The sequence below is a fragment of the Zea mays genome, chromosome 7 (genome assembly GCF_902167145.1).
Source record: "Zea mays cultivar B73 chromosome 7, Zm-B73-REFERENCE-NAM-5.0, whole genome shotgun sequence".
Lineage (NCBI taxonomy): Eukaryota > Viridiplantae > Streptophyta > Magnoliopsida > Poales > Poaceae > Zea > Zea mays.
Window position 1 is genome coordinate 135,961,596 of NC_050102.1, and position 16,773 is coordinate 135,978,368.

At 47.3% G+C, this 16,773-nt stretch overlaps 2 protein-coding genes and 1 non-coding gene across 3 annotated transcripts; 1 reads left to right on the plus strand and 2 right to left on the minus strand.

The window, feature by feature from the left end:
• Positions 1-1,346: 1,346 nt before the first annotated feature.
• LOC103632907 (uncharacterized) lies at positions 1,347-11,567 on the plus strand. Its single transcript, XM_008654621.3, has 9 exons — positions 1,347-1,695; positions 2,538-4,454; positions 4,547-5,244; positions 6,137-7,376; positions 9,670-10,001; positions 10,086-10,268; positions 10,515-10,621; positions 10,927-11,018; positions 11,098-11,567. Exons 1-9 carry the CDS (start codon positions 1,536-1,538, stop codon positions 11,133-11,135), a joined length of 4,767 nt encoding a protein of 1,588 aa, XP_008652843.1. The 5' UTR covers positions 1,347-1,535; the 3' UTR covers positions 11,136-11,567.
• On the minus strand, positions 11,558-12,671 carry LOC118472974 (uncharacterized). Its single transcript, XM_035961037.1, has one exon. It carries the CDS (start codon positions 12,446-12,448, stop codon positions 11,816-11,818), a length of 633 nt encoding a protein of 210 aa, XP_035816930.1. The 5' UTR covers positions 12,449-12,671; the 3' UTR covers positions 11,558-11,815.
• Positions 12,192-12,316, minus strand: MIR156j (microRNA MIR156j). Its single transcript, NR_121067.1, has one exon. It is a non-coding gene; the product is annotated as a microRNA MIR156j (primary transcript).
• Positions 12,672-16,773: the final 4,102 nt, after the last annotated feature.

A 16,773-nucleotide genomic window follows, 5' to 3' on the forward strand; every position in this document is an offset into this window, starting at 1 on the left:
CCTAATTGCAGTTTAAGCAGAAACAAGGATCTCGCCGGGGATTTATCCCTATGAAGAACGGAGATGAATAAGAAATGTCCCTCACAAACGTTTGTAGGGATTCTCGTGTGGAATTTTTTTTGTCATAGTAACGAGTGATGGGAATTCGGTGTTGCCATCCATACGCGCGCGGACAGATCCAGCTAGAGGTGTCAATGGGGAATTCCACATCGGGTTTGGACACCCCATACCCATTTCCATGAAGTTATATTCATCCCCATCGCCATACTCATACCCATCATGGATATAAGATTCATCCCATACCCGTACCCATTCAGGTACCGGGTCCCCAATTAGTCATCATCCCCCACAAGAAAAATATTATCACATTATATTTTATATGACATTAATAGCCACACGACATCCAACAACAATACACAACCACTAAATCTGATATGTAACAAGTAAACCATAGTTTAACCATACAAAACAATAAAAATAAAAACTAGTGACACATATACTGGTGGGCAGGCGGCTGGTGGCTGGCTGTTTAGGTTTTGGGTGGCTGAGTGCTTAAACGGGTTGGGATAGATAGGGTTAGTTGTTGTACATATTGCTTATTAGGTTGCACAACTATTTTTACTGGGTGAATATTACCCATGGGTAATCGAGTTTGGATGGTTGCTTCTAATACCCATACCTGCTTACCTAATGAGTGAATATTTTGTCTAATATTTTTACCTATGGGGACAATTTCATTTCATACCCTAACCCTGGCTGATTTGGTGACCAGAGGTCACAGGAGGATTGGAGGGGATTGAGAGAGAAATTAGTTCATTTCCTCCAACACCCAATCCTCCATGATCCCCTTGTCACCAAATCAATCGAGAATTTCCAACGAGTTACGTCTTGTTCGTTTACACCAATCCAACTCTAGATTTGCATGGATTAGAATTAAATTTATGTCACAATCCATATCCAAAAATAATCCAAATCTACTCAAAATTTTGGTTAAACCCATTACAGATTATAACTCAAGGGTTTGGAATTTTTTAAACTAGGGAAGATATGAATTTTATCCATATTTCATTAAGTATGAACAAATCTATGAAGATATTTCACAAGTTTATATTAGAATCTATAGATCAAAAGAATAACTAGCTTTATGAGATACATAGATTAAATAATGAATTTAACTCTATTATGGAATTTAGTGTGAGGTATAAATTTATTTAATCTAGATCCGGATCAATGTTATGATTTCATCTTTTATAACTGAACCTTAGTGGTATCGTACCGTTGACATGTCTAGATCCAGCCATCGAGACCGTCGGAGTCGACCACAAGCGGTGACCTCACCGCGTCCCCCACAAGCCACAGATCTTGTCGTCCCATTCCTCACTCCAGCCTCGGTCGCCCTCCTGCCCGATTCAAAATTTTCGAGCCTTTCACCACCGTCCCACTCCTACACCCGCTTACCGTTGCTGGCCCTCTTCCACCTCCATGCCCAAACCCTAAGCCCCGCAGCGACCTCCGGAGAGCCGAGCCGGTCAGCCATGGAGCATCTGTTCATGCAGGCTTTCGAGAGCAGGGACCGGGTGGCCGCGCAGGTGCAGCAGCAGGCCGACTTCTACTCCCAGACCCTCGCCTCCAGCCTCCTCGCCGCCGGTCACCAGCCCCCGGAATGGCTCATCCCTTCCACCACCCTGCCCCAAGGTGCGTCCCAACTCCCCCCTCTCCATCACTTGCTCTTCTGTCTCCGCGCTGGTGATTCGGGTGGTTCCTGAGCGGGGCGGTGGTGGATTGTGTTGGCTGTTGGGGCTGATCTCGATTGGGATCAAGGCTCGCGTAGCTCCAATGGTAGGGTTGGTGGATAGTGGTGATTTCGAGCTTAGGTTTCCCTATAGCAGGTTGTAGCTGGATACAATTTGTTTCCAGCGACAACAGTTTGTGGAGGATTAATTTGGTTAGCTTAGCTCCTCCGAATTTGTTAAATGCGAGATACTTTGAGGTGAGTTGCTGTGTAGCTTGTTCGTTTTCAGAGCAAGGAGGCCATACGCTTAAAATTCGCTGGCTAGTAATAAAATGGCATATTTTCCCACGTATTTGTGGCAAGATGGTCATGAGTCATGACAGCAGTAATTTGCATCAGAGAAGCGCTGCAGATGAGGATTATGTTACTTAAGATTTAGAGAAACCTAGGGTTCAGCCTTTCTGTACGATGACTACAACTGAACATTAGCATAACTATATATACACATTATGGTTTGTCATTGCCACTATATTGTATTTTAAATGGTTCCACAGGTAATATAGTTTTCAGCTAATAAATGAAACGAAAAATAATTATCATTGTGTTTGTATTTTTTTGGGAGTCTGCAGTACTAATAAACTTTTGTAACATTGAAATACCTAAGTGTTGCACCTCAACCATCATTGAACGTTCGTACATTATGTTTAACTTTTATGCTGTGAATGTTGTTTCATGTTATCCATTTGTGCACTGTTACTATCTTGCGCTTTATTTATATATATTTAAGTACTCCATTTATGTGTAGAGCTGAATGGCAAACCAATTGTTCTGACTGGAAGACAGATCACAACACCAGCTATCAATAGGACCGTCTTTCTGCCTCTAGCTATTCCTAGCACTCTGTCCACAAAATCAGGGGATCCAAATGGATATGATGGCTACCCAAACACTAATTGCACTGCTATGGGTACTAACCAACATGAAGAGGAGCATCAAGAGCAGTCTTCACTTGCCCAGGAGCTTACTGAGTCTTGCACTGCAGACAAAATGTTTTCAAGGATTCAGCGTTCCAGGACAAGGCAAATGCATATTGAAGATCGTGTGCATGGACAGGATCAAGCTGCAAAGAGCGGAAGCTGTGATGGGATGCATAGGTCTAACCTTAAGACTGTGGGGTCAAACAGAGCTGCTGCATCATCTTTGATGCCGTGTGATGATGTCCCAAACCTTGCTGCAACAACATCAGATCCAGGCCAGGGTAGTGGTTTTTGTGCCATTCAAGGGAAGTCAATTGACTTCTTGAAGTGCAACAACAATCCTGAAGACCAAGGAGTTAAGTTAGATGGTTTCCCGCCGTTGATTGTGGAGAACAAAATTATCTGTTCTGATAGCGATATCGGGGTCAGTAACAACTGTTCTATTAGAGATTCACTGGGTGCGCCACTTCCAGATTTCTCTAAGCCAAACACTGCAGATAGTGTATGCCTATGCCACCGAATTCCTGAAACTCACTTACTGGTTGAGCCAAAAATACTTCAATTTGATGTTGCTGAATCAGTTTGTATGAATCCTTCCAGTGAACAAACAGGTCAGCAGCAGGAATCTAGTCTGAAAAGTAACCATCTTGATCTTGCTTTTACAAATCCTTCAAGTGAAGACCCATCTTCTACCAGTTCTCAGGGACCTCATTCTATGGGAAGGTTGTTGCTTAATCATGTTAAGTCAAGAAATTTGAACCCTGACAGTGAACCAGTGGAGCAGCACCACAAATATACTTCAGAATGTGGCCATCCTGATCTTACTAGTATGCATTCTCCAAATAAGAAACCATCTCTGACGTGTCCTGTTGAAGCACCGAATTCTATGGGTGAACCATTACTTCATAAGGATACAGAACATATTCCTGAAACCAATTCTTTGGGAAGAGCATACTCCAAGTTCAGCCAACCACTTAAAATAGATACATCAAACAGTAATGAAACCAATTGTTCTGTGGTCAACTCACTGCTTGATAATGATACATTGCAGGCCACTGAGGATACTGACAAACTGAAATCTCATGTCTCACCTCCATACAGTGGACCTTTGCAGCTACCTACCCAACTAGCTGATGCAAGGTTTGGGGCTCATACATCACCAGGAATACTACCGAACAGTTTGTTAGGGGTGGATGGGTGTAATCACCTTTCAAATTTGCAAAAAAATGACACAAATAGCCGTTGCTCCCGATACAGGTCTGCTGTAAGCCTAGAGCTGCTTCCACCTCAAAATTTTATTTCCACTGATGCTTGTCAATCAAGGCTCTTGTCTTATAGAACACAAAGTAATGACAAACATTCCAGTTCTGTTGCTTCTGCTATGAATGCCTCTAAATCTGCAGATAGTAAGTTACCTCAGGAACAGTATTTATTGGTCAGACCATCTTTGGAATTTAATGGAAGTATTTCAGATGCGGAAACTCCCTTGGGCCGTTCTCCTCTGGGCATGCAAAATGAAATGCTCCAAGCAGACCCAGTATATGACTCAGCCAATTGCTCTCCAGGAATTTTGGGTGATGATGCTCATGTCAGCAAAGCCTATGGTGGTTCTGCTGATAACAGAAAGAACATATCTGTGGTTCCGAAAGTTGGCCCCATCAGTTCATCTAGAATCAGAGATATGCAAATAACAGAAAAGAATGTGGTCGCTTCATCAGAAAAAAACAATGGAAAACTGCAAGAAGGTATTGTGATTGTTCCTTGCAGATCATTATCCATTTCCTTTTTTCAGCAAATGTCAATACGATATATTCTTATATAACTTGCAATCTTTCAGGAAAAGCACAAGAGACCCCTCATCCTAAGGATGATGTGCAAGTAAATGCTGATTCATGCACAGCTGAAAACATTGAGAAAATGAAGTCTCCATGTACGTCAGAATCATGTGAGGAGAACAACAAGCACCAGGAGGATAGAGGACATGCTCAGAAGAAGTCAGCTGCAGATGTCGTCCAGATCAATGGGGGTATGTCATCCAAAAGAAAACGAATGAAGTGCCAAGACATTGCATTTCCCAGTTCTCAAGACACAAATCCATTATTTCCGAACCACCAAGATGGCATTGGCACCCATGTCGTAATTGCAGAAAAAATCTCAATGGAAATACAACCTTCTGATCCTTACATCCTAAGAAGTACAGGATTTGATGACTTCATGCTTCTCAAATCTGAGACAAAGAATGATGCAGTGAACCACAGTATTTCAGTTGCAAGTGATGTTCAACAAAACGAGAGTTCTTCTCCCAAGCTAAGAAATAGGTTCAGCCTAGCTGAGGTTGCTCTCTGTAACTCGTCTAGAGCAAAGGCTTTATCACCTAATTTTAGTTGTGATATCAGCAGCAGGAATGTAGCTGAAGAAATGGACCTCCAAAACTATCAAGCACAGTTACAAAATACTTTTGATGTTGCTACAAGTTCTATTATGCCTAGCAGATCTGATATTTCTCTTGATAGTGTGGAGCTCTGCAGTCAAGAGGTATGTGTTTCATCAAGAGGGTGTTTGGTTTGAGGAATGAAGTGATCCATCTTCTCACTCCTCACTTTTTTATTTGGTTTTTGGAATAGAATGGGTTGATCCATCACCACCTCATTCCTCATAAGCTAATAATTAACATATACATGAGGAGTGAGTTGATTCCACCAAAATTGATGGAATGAACTTATGATGCATCACTTCATGAAGCATAGAGTGACTCCACAAACCAAACACACCACAAGTGTTTCAGTTCTTGTCTATCCTGAAATTGTGAAAATGCTAATTTAAAAGAGTACTATTTGAATTCTATTTTGAAGGGCAGGCCTGGTACAATGCTGAGAGCTGTCTCACAGAGTCACCAGTTTGCGGATTCGAAGCAGCCTCTCCGCATTTGCGGGGAAAAGGGTTGTCTCGGTTTATCCCTTCCTGAGACCCCACTCATGTGGGAGTCTCTTAGTACTGGGTCTGCCTTGTTTATTAGTTGGATGGTTTCAGTTTTATCTAAGTGCAAATTGGTTCATTATCTGATTCTTAAATACACTGTTAGACTTGTTGGTAGGTGAATTTCATCTGTTAGCAAATTGGTTCAGTTTTGCAATGTTCATTTTTGGATAGGACTATAGGAGCATGTCGAAATCAGTGTACCTGAACATTAAACCGTCTTTATATCATTGGAAGTACATATAGTCATTTCCCCTCTTGTTTTTTTGGTGGTGGCTCGTGTTGGGTTTCAGCTCTAGTCTACCCAACTTGCTTGGCAATTGGCTCAAAAAGGATGTGTTGTTGTCACTGCTGCACTATTTTGTTATGTTAATTCTGAACCAAGCTTGTTGTTTTTTTATTGCGTTAGTGAATTCCAGAACATTGCCAACTTTTCTTCTTTTGTTGGCAGGAAAATACTTACTTAAAAGGAGAGGGTTTAAGTGTTTCTAATTCCAATGTGGAACATTCACGGATGGCTCCTCAGATGGATGAAATATTGTCTCAGAGTGTGATACTGAATCCAGCAAATTATCTCAGCACTGATTCAACAAATATATTCCTGAATTATGCCTTGGATCAACATGGTAAACATGCACCTTCTCCAGTTAAGAAATTAAGTTATGGCTCTGGCGTAGAAGCTGATAGGAAATTTAGAAGTGAAGATCTAACAGGATGTTTGCTATATGATGGTACTACCTCAAGGAAAAAGGATAGTGACTCTGTGAAATTTAATGATGCAATGCCACAATTTGAGAGCTTTGATTTTTCTCTTCCATTGGATAGCTCAACTACTGAAGAAAAGGCATTTGGGAGTGTTCATGATTCCATACAATTTGGTACATTTAATTCAGATCCCGCTAATAAACATGAGATGAGTGCAGTAAGTGGCATGTATCAGCTATTGGCAACTATGTCAGGGAAAGCTACAAACTGCTTGTTTAATGATGATGAAAGGCAACCCGGTGAAAGTATTGATGGTAGTGTAACAGATATTTTTGGTTCAAGTGGATTGGGACATAAGGGTTCTTTCATTACTCCTGATTTTGCAGCGTCATGTTCTTCAAATGCTGCGAACAAAAAGGATAATGGTGAAAATCCATTGACCCCTTCTGTTGAAAAGTATTGTCTGGGGAAACTTTCAGAAAAAAATGGATCTGTTTCGGAGCATATGGGTTCGATTCCTGAGCTTTTATGCTTCCGAATTGATGAAGACAATGACATTGCAGAAGGAAATGATTACCGAGAGATATTACCTAGATCCATAGGCAACCAGGAGCAATCAGGAAGGAAAGCACTTCAGGATATCACTGGACTATGTCAAAGCATTGGGAATTCTGCCTCTTATTCGATAGGTATGAGTATGGATACAGGTGACACAGACATGACTGTAGAAACTTGCAGCAGTGAACTCAATCATCATCCAGATCTCAGGAATGATGGTGATAACAAGAAGCCTAAAGAAAGTTGTGGTTCTTTATTAAAAAAAGGAGGGAAAATGTCTCGCTCCCTTCATAACAGATTAAGCAAGACAGAAACAAGGCACATGAATGAAGCAAATCCTGGAAAGCGTTCTAAGCCTAGTAATATTGTTGCTAATGTGGCATCTTTTATACCTCTTGTGAAGCCAAAGGTGCAACCAACAGCATGTGGTAAGTCTCATTTGTTTACGTCCACTCTTTCATACTCCCTCTATCCCAACATATAGTGCGTCTTAGGAATCGGAGGAGCCAACCTTCACAAGTTTTGACCATAGTCATAGGATATGAGGTCGAGGTTGTGTACTGTGACGGTCGTCCCAAATCGCGGGTCAGGGTGGCATCGGGTCATGTCCGAATGAAAGAGGGTCGTCGTACCATTGCAAATTGGTATGAAGAAGGGATGTGTACCAAAATTTAATGGGACACTATGGACAGGGAAGTCATTAACACCAATAGTTTATTGTTGACGAGGACAATCGATCATCGCTTGTCAATGGCGGAGAAGGATGGGCAGATTCGGTAGTGAGTAGTTGCTAAGGCGTCCCTTAAGCGCTAGGGTGCTGGAGGCGGATGCCACAACAGACGCCTTAGTCGCAGAAGCCATCCACTTGCCCTACAACCTGTCCTCCTCGATGGGAGTCGCGTCGTCGACCACAATGGCATTGAGGGCCACAAACTCATCCAGGCTGATGAAGCTGTCACCGTCGACATCTGCCTCGACCATCATGCACGCCACCTCATCGTCTGACATCGTGTGGCCTAGGCTCTCGAACAATGTCGTTAGTTCTGACCGCGAGATGCTTCGTCCTCTGCAGTCCGCGTGGGGGACTTATCCTTGTTCGCAGGATGCTCCGTCTACACCTGCGACTTGGTGCGGTGGCTGATGCAGAACAGCGAGGGCACATGCATCTTGATATTACTCATGGCTCTCCCTCCTCTCTTTCTCGCGTGTGTGACTGAGGTGGTCAATCGATCTAAGCAACCTAGACGACACATTTATGGAGGTAGGAAAAAGCTGCGTTCCTCAGCATCTTGCAGACATGTGGGCCCTCACATATCGCTAACGGCTACCTTTTGTCATGTATATACTCTACCGTACTATGCATTGTGGACTTGTTAGTTTTATGAACTATCAACTATGTTATTCATTAGGACTTCTATGTCCTATAATATCTATGATCTATCTATTTACTCATGCATTTTTTGTTATTATTCGTCCTACTTATATGTCTATGAAGTCGCCTTGCCTCGCGCCTTAGACGCTTAAAAGGTAAAAAGGTCCTAGATCGTCGTAGGTCGCCTTGCCGCCGTAACAACCATGGTGATGACAAACTAGATCCACTCAAAGGTCGTCGTCACACCCCTTGGTGTTGCTTTGGCGTTGGTGTGGTTGACGCTGATGAGCTTACGATCTATAGGGGCCTTGGCGTAGAGGGGACGATTGCTTGGAGAGGGGCAGCACTAGGTGCACATGATGGAGGCGACACTATATGAGTGGAGCGGCTCGCTGCGGTGGCGCATGAGGGAGACATGACATGAGGAAGGAGGTCTCGAGAATGGATAGGATCGGTTGGATATAGGAAAATACTAGAAAAATGAGAAATTTGAGGTATAGAGGAGGGTATAAAAAAATAGAAGGTGAGGTATAGAGGAGGCATAATTTTAAGGCGGCGCTTAAGCGGTAAGGCATTTTCGATAGCGAGGCGTTGCAGTCGCCTTACGAGAAGACTTCTCGTAAGGCATCCGCCTTAGGGCTTGTTCGGTTATTTTTAATCCATATGGATTGGAGAGGATTGATACGGATTGGAAGAGATTTTGACTTACTAGGGATTAAAACCCCCTCAATCCATTTGGATTGGGGTAGAACCGAATATGGCCTTAGGTATTGAGGCGTTGCTTGGATGCTTCAAGCGTCGACAAGGCGTCGATTTGTGGACGCCTTGGTATCTGTAGGGTTTGGGGTAGGTCGAGGACATGGGATTCAGTCAGGGCGCAAGGTACAGAAAGCTTAAGGCGGGAGACGCCTGCGCCAACGCTGCCTGTCGTTGCGCCTCTGACACCATGGCCCCATAAAGGTATACCCCCTCTACCATGTTTTTTTGAAGTGTCGACTCTTGACCCGCGACCCTGTTCCTTAAACTCGTTGACCTGGTAACTTTGTGACTATGGTTGACCAATAATTACTCAAAATTCACACATGTTTAGTTTACAAGATTCATACTTGGAGTACCATTGATACCATATTGATTTTGTATCAATTGGTTTATACTCTATGAGAGATTAATGGTCAAAGTGTAGCATGGTTGACTTTCTCGAAACATAATACACCCTATATTTTTGGGTTAGAGGGAGTACTAATATAAGACACTATGCTAAATCTATTTTGCAACCTATCCTTTGAGTTAGAAATATTTGTTGAGTGATGCTCACATAAGACCTCTGCAAATGGGGGTTTGTCTTGTAGTGAAAAAAGATGTTAGAGTGAAAGCACTTGAGACAGCTGAAGCTGCAAAACGTCTTGAAGAAAAGAAACGAAGTGAACGTGAAATGCGCAAAGCAGCAGCAAAACTAGAGCGTGAGAAACTGAAGCAAGAGAAAGAGTTAAAGCAAAAAGAGGAAGAGGAACAGAAGAAGAAAAGAGGTGCTGATGTGGCAACAAGGAAGAGGCAGAGGGATGAGGAGGAAAGGAGGGAGAAGGAGAGAAAAAGGAAATGCATTGAAGAAGCTCGAAAACAACAGAAGCGACCTATTGAAAGAAAACATGCCAACATTAACAATGCTCATCCAGAAGGTCATGTGAGTAGAAGCTATATTGTTTATGCCTACCAAGTGTTTCTTAATAAGCTATATACTTGTTATTAAGCATTTAAGTCCTTGCAGGATAATAAGGAGCTGCAGCAGAATTCGGCTGAAGCGGTGAAAGGCCCAGTAAAATTTGATGAAATGACAGGTCTTGGAGGAAATGCCACTAACAGTAACAATGAAATGGTTGTGATTACCGATGAGAGGCCTGCAATTTCTGGACCTAATTGTCAGGAAAATATCCCAAACAGTATTGAGGAGGTATGTTCTAGTCTTCACTTAGCTTTATGTTAGAAAGAACCTTGCATGCAAGTTAACATTTCCCCATTGGAGATCACGTCTTAGAAAGTGCTGGGATACAAAGATAGCAGATTATTTTTTGATGGGGAAAATCGAGTTTCTCCAGTTGGGCTACTTTGATTTCATTTAGCAGTGTTATTTCACTTTAGTGTCAGCAAAGGTTCTAATTGTGAATTCTCTGCTCTGTGGGTTTTTGAACTTTTGTAGTCATACATAATGACTCCATATAAAGATTCTGATGATGATGATGATGAGGATTTCGAACATATAGAACATTCAAGGCGTAGGAGGAAATTGGTTCCTTCATGGGCTCGGTATGTGTCTACCTTACAGTTCCAGAATCTCTTAATAACATAGTTGCTGTTCTTTACATATGTTATGTTGATGTGAATATGTGATGCCGTATGGCAAAGCTCAGGAGCCACAACCACAACGTGAGGGTGGGGGGGTCATAGGATGAGTTAGTTCGCATAATTGATGATTAATGATTATGGGATGCAAGATGCAACAGAGAAACTCAAGGCATCTCAGTCATGCCCATTTCTCATTTTATTACTTGATTTTCCCTCATTGTCCCCTGAGAGATTACTGATGACACGGTCTCTTCTCTGATTTGCAGGGGAGAGAACTTGGAGAAAATCTTGTTATCCAATTATGTTTTGGACCCTAGGAAAATCTTTGCACGAAAACGCTCCTCTGATCTCTCTGAAAGTAATCCCTTATCCATCACTGCCCTTGTGAATTAAATGATCCTGTTAGTTGCAAACACTTACTTTCTTGTTCTTTGCAGTTTGTCCTGCCCACATACCGCAACGTGGTTTCAGATGAGTTTCTTTCCTAGTTCGAAAATAGGTCCCAGATGAGCTTGCATTGACTGAACTCTTGGTTGTACGCTGCTGCCTTTCGTCAGGCAGTTTGTGTATAAGCTGGTTTCACTAGTTTCATATATGTAAGAACAACATTCTTGTACCGTTAGGCAACTGCGGCAACGATCGTACGTTGTTGTACATAGTTTCGATTAGTTCACCAAGGCTTTTGATTCGACGCACTCCGTGCAAGGAGATATAAGCTGTTGGTTGACAAGAGTATTTATCTTGTCTGAGCACTGTGCTCAAAGGAGCAGCCATGGTTGTTAAGGTGTTTCTGTGTAACATCATGTAATGCCATGATGGAGTAACTTGTACACATGGAAACGATAAAGATCGGCTATTTTTAACGCAAAGAAATGACGCATCGGATTGTTTAAACGATTTGGATCAATCATGCAAAGTTTTCTTTGAATAATGTGGCTGGACATTATGTACGAAGAAAAAGGAACGCGGATCAAATAGAGGCAAAGAACACGGAGCAACCATATGCCACGAGAATGTTGCGTAGAAGAATGGCACAGTATTTCCCCTGAAGTTAATTATGTCCGCGTGGTGTTCGTGCGGCCTGGGCTAGCCGGCTGGGACTGAGGAACGCAGCACGCAGAATATCTGGTGTCGGTTGCAAAACGAACATGAGACCTATAGTGACGGTTGAGTCCAGGTCGCGGCGCGTGCCGTAGGCATAGTCGGCGGCCGCATTGTGGCGAGCGGGTCGACGACGACGAAGCCTTTGAGGATGGCAAGTCGCACGTCGCTCGTCACAATGATCGCCGTGGAGCCCGGCGCCACGGACGCCTGAACTGGTGGGAGTAGAGGCAGAGACAGCGGTGCCCCTCCCCGTGTGCCGCTCCTTACTGCTGGCCTCGTGGAGCTTGTCTTGATCCTTCGCCCCGCCGGCGACTGTGCCACAGGTCCACCTGCAGCCGCAAGTATATTGCACATGAAACATCCGCATAACCCACGAGAAGAAGCTAGCTGCACTGCATGCGTTGCATGGCCCCCCGAGAGATCACGGTTCGGTGGCCTGTGGGCGATGACAGTGAGAGCAGAGAGCACACGGCCCTCGCAGAAGCGAGGCTTTTCCTCGCTGGTGCTGGGTTGTGCTCTCTCTCTTCTGTCATCGCTCCCGAGGTCCACTCGACCGCTCTCTCCATCCCTGCCCGGGCCCCCCCGCCGGCGTCGGCCCTCCCCCTTTGCCACGGACCCTGCACCGAGAGGAAAACCCAATAAGCCATCCATATCTGCCACGCCAGACGCCACACCATCGTGCATGCGATGGGACTATGGGAGGAGCGCCACTGCACCAGCAGATGGCCACACGCCTGAATCATCAGAGAAGTGTGGGTGGACGGAGGAGTTTGCTTAGCTTCGCCAGTTCGCCGGGAGGGAGAGAAACAGCGTGACCATGGACGACGAGACTCCGATGCTCGCCCGCCGCTGGCTTGTGGTGCGTGCTTGCGAGGAGACGGTGTGTGTGTGTGTGTGTGAGAGAGAGAGAGAGAGAGAGAGAGAGAGAGAGAGAGAGAGAGAGAGAGAGAGAGAGAGAGAGAGAGAGAGAGAGTGAGCAGTCCGTGAGGCGTGGCAGCGAAACGTCTGGGCTCAAGTAATAAAGCGAAACTCTCCGGGTGACCGGGGTGAGGCACGGCCTGCCTGCCTGCCTGCCGCTGCTGCCCTGCAGAACGTGGGAAGCGTGTTTACTCGGTGCGCGACTGCGCGCCGACCCGAAACGGCGCCGAGAACGTGGCCCTGCGTCCGCGCCGCGGCAGTGGCCATATCCGGCAGAGAGCGACGGGGGGACGCCGTACCGCGCGTTACGTCTGGCCGTTGTAAATTCAGTTGTTGTTGTGAGGGGGGGTCCGCGCGCGCGCGGGCGCGCGCGGCTGCGAATTAATCCGCCGCGGCGCGCGCTGGCCGCCCTCTGCCTGCAGGTGCAGCCAGGCGCTGCGGAAACGCTCGTGCACGTCGCGCTCGCGGCGCTGCTGGGCTAGCGTGCACGCAGCAGTCGCGCGCGCGGCCGGGCAGTGCGCAGGGGTGGATGGAGCCATGGAGGGAAGGTGCTGTAACTGCATCACCTTGGAAAGGAACCGTTGCAAGTGAGACGTTGTTTTTGATTTGGTTGTGCAAACACTGCCGAAACTCCCTCCTTCCTGACAACCAGAGTGGCGGCGGGCGCAATTTATGTGTTCACGGCAAAAAAAATTAGAAAGGCTTGCATAGATAATCAGGTTCAACTACATGCTTGCTTGGACAATCCAAATCTCGACATGCATGTCGCCAAGTCTCTACTCAGATCATCAGTGACGATCGATCAGTCGCTAACGTTGCCGTCCTTGACGGCATCGCGGCGCGGAGTGGCCATTTGCCACGTCCTTGATCTCCCGGAGAGCACCAGCCGCAGGCACCGCCTGTAGGTGGTGGCGTTTATCTGGGGCAGGTCCACGGACGTCGCCTTGTCAACCTCCGACGCGCGCACAGCATCAGGTGCATCTCCCCCTGCTCGCTGGCTCTAGTACGCGCCACGCCGTCGTGGACCCTGAACCGCTCCCCTCCGCCCCTGGCCAGCCTAGCCTTGACCACCAGCACGCCAATGGCCCAGAACGTTTTTGGCGAGGACCAGCCCGCGGGGAGGTCCCACACCCTCGCTTCGCCGTCGTCGTCCTCGGAGCACGACACCCGGTTTTTTCTTTCACCTGTTGGTCACGGCCACCGCGACGAGCGGCGTGGCGTTGGTGCAGCTGGCGGAGACGGGCTCGGGGACGGACAGCTCGCGGGCGGGCACCGGGGATCACCAATAAAGAAGGCGGATAGAACCAGCGCCCATGGCTGGGCAGACGTGGGGAGCTGCAAGCCTGCAACGAACGTGGTGCCGGTGCCGACGGCCACGGCGAGGCCGTTCCGCGGCGTGTTTGGCGACCGGGGAGTCGTCCACGACGTCGGCCGGTAGTGGGGCCCCGGCCGGCAGGATGAGCTCGTCACCGCCACCACCACGGCACCACCGCCCGCCACAGCTAGCGACAGCGCGCCCTACGCGGTGGTTCGCGACCCGGTCTTCGCCGGTGCAATGTGGCGGACTCGGGTCAACTGAAACAGGACGTGGTGATGTCACCGCATGGGCAGTTCTGTTGTTTCCTGGTGGCCTGGTGTCGGTGTGGTTGTGCAGCGTGCTGCCGCAACGACGTTTCGATTGAGCATGACACAGTGTAGGCTATAGGCTTACCGTTCACGAATTCACGTACTCGCCTCACATGCCCGGTGGTGTGGCTTATCTCTTCCGCGGTCGGCGCTCCTGCCGCCGCGTCTCATCCCACGCGCACAGATGTCAGATGAGATGAGGCCATGAGGGGTGTTTCGGAGCCAGTTCGGCCCAGCCCAGGCGCGACGAGAGGCCGACGCCCCTGTGAATCCGGCCTAGGAGGGGCCGGTCTGGGCTGAATTGGAACCCAGTCCTATTTTTTCTTCTCCCCTATATAGGATATTTTAGAAATTTTGTGTTTTAGCTTATATCTGAAATAGGCTTAATCTAGAACTCTTGTCATTCGTGGAGAATTCTTTGTGGTGCTTTTTGAGAGCACTTTTTAAGCAAGATTAGTGTGGCGATCTCGTTTCTCTTTCTTTGCATGTCTACCTTTCGATTCTAGATTAATTTGTTAATTCAGACCGCTACTTTTGATTTAGTTCATGTAGACCATTGCTAAGGTATCAAGTTAGCGATCTACAAAGTTTGACTAATTAATCTTTTGTGGTTCTTGGTTAACCACGAAGTTACAACTTCACCAATTCTAGTCATACTGCTCTGTTACATCAGCCTTGTTTTTCTTTAATATCTCTAGATCCGAAAGTATGGTCGACATGATTTGTGTTGGATTAGTTGCGAAATTTTATCTAGTTTAATATGTTCATATTTTAGGTCCGCCGAAGTTAAGGATTTAGAACCGTCTCATTTTGGGAAAAGCTAATGTACGCGCGTGTGTTTCTTTGGCTGTTTGTGCTCGCCTTGTGCACCGTCCGATTCTTCCTTTTCACTGTTTGATTTTGGGATTCTCGCGTCTCTTCATCGCGTCTCTTCAGTGTCTCGTTTCCGTCGCTCTGCTGCTCCGCCTCTTCACTTTCTCAGTTTCGAGCGCGCTGTCGTCGTCTCCCAGTGCGGCTGCCGCGCTCGCCCCAGCCTCCTGCCGCGCGCCCCAGCCTCCTGCCACGCGTGCCCGCGCCCAGCCTCCTGCCGCGCGGGCCTCCAGTGCGGCTGCCGCGTTCGCTCTCCAGTGTTTTTGCCGCGCACGCCATGAGTTGTCGCGGGCGAGGTGGATCCGACGAGATCCATGGCGGAGGCCGAGGAGGCCCCGACTGGATCTATGGCGGGGGACGAGGTAGCTCCGACGAGGTACATGGCGCGGGTGGAGGCAGCTGCGATTCCGACGAGGTCCACGTCGGAGGGCGAGGAGGCCGCGACTGGATCTATGGCGGGGGGCGAGTTGGCTGCTGCAGGATCCATGGTGGAGGAGGGGAAGGTCCGACGGGATCCATGGCCGGGGGTGGTGGAGCTGGGTGCGACGGTATCTACGACGGAGGGCGAGGGTGTCCCGACGGGATCCATTTTCGCTGTCCGGCGACAACTGATAGTCGTCTAGAGGGGGGGGGGGGTGAATAGGGCGAAACTGAAATTTACAAATATAAACACAACTACAAGCCGGGTTAGCGTTAGAAATGTAAACGAGTCCGCGAGAGAGGGCGCAAAACAAATCGCAAGCAAATGAAGAGTGTGACACGCGGATTTGTTTTACCGAGGTTCGGTTCTCGCAAACCTACTCCCCGTTGAGGAGGCCACAAAGGCCGGGTCTCTTTCAACCCTTCCCTCTCTCAAACGGTCCCTCGGACCGAGTGAGCTTCTCTTCTCAAATCAAAGCCGGGAATAAAACTTCCCCGCAAGGGCCACCACACAATTGGTGCCTCTTGCCTTGATTACAATTGAGTGTTGATCACAAGAGCAAGTGAGAAAGAAAAGAAGCAATCCAAGCGCAAGAGCTCAAAAGAACACGACAAATCTCTCTCGCTAATCACTAAAGCCTTTTGTGGAATTGGAGAGGATTTGATCTCTTCGGTGTGTCTAGAATTGAATGCCTAGCTCTTGTAAGTGGTTGAGAAGTGGAAAACTTGGATACAATGAATGTGGCGGTGGTTGGGGTATTTATAGCCCCAACCACCAAACTTGACCGTTGGTGGAGGTTGTCTGTTCGATGGCGCACCGGACATGTCCGGTGCCCCCGCCACGTCATCACTGCCGTTGGATTCTGACCGTTGGAGCTTCTGACTTCTGGGCCCGCCTGGATGTCCGGTGCACACCGGACATCTCCTGTTCATTGTCCGGTGCGCCAGTATGGGCGCGCCTGCCTTCTGCGCGCGCTGCGCGCGCATTTAATGCGTTGCAGGTAGCCGTTGGCGCCGAAATAGCCATTGCTCCGCTGGTACACCGGACAGTCCGGTGCACACCGGACATGTCCAGTGAATTATAGCGGAGCGGCTGCTGCGCGTTCCCGAGGCTGGCGAGTTCCGGAGGCCGCGCTTTCTTGGAGCACCGGACACTGTCCGGTGTACACCGGACA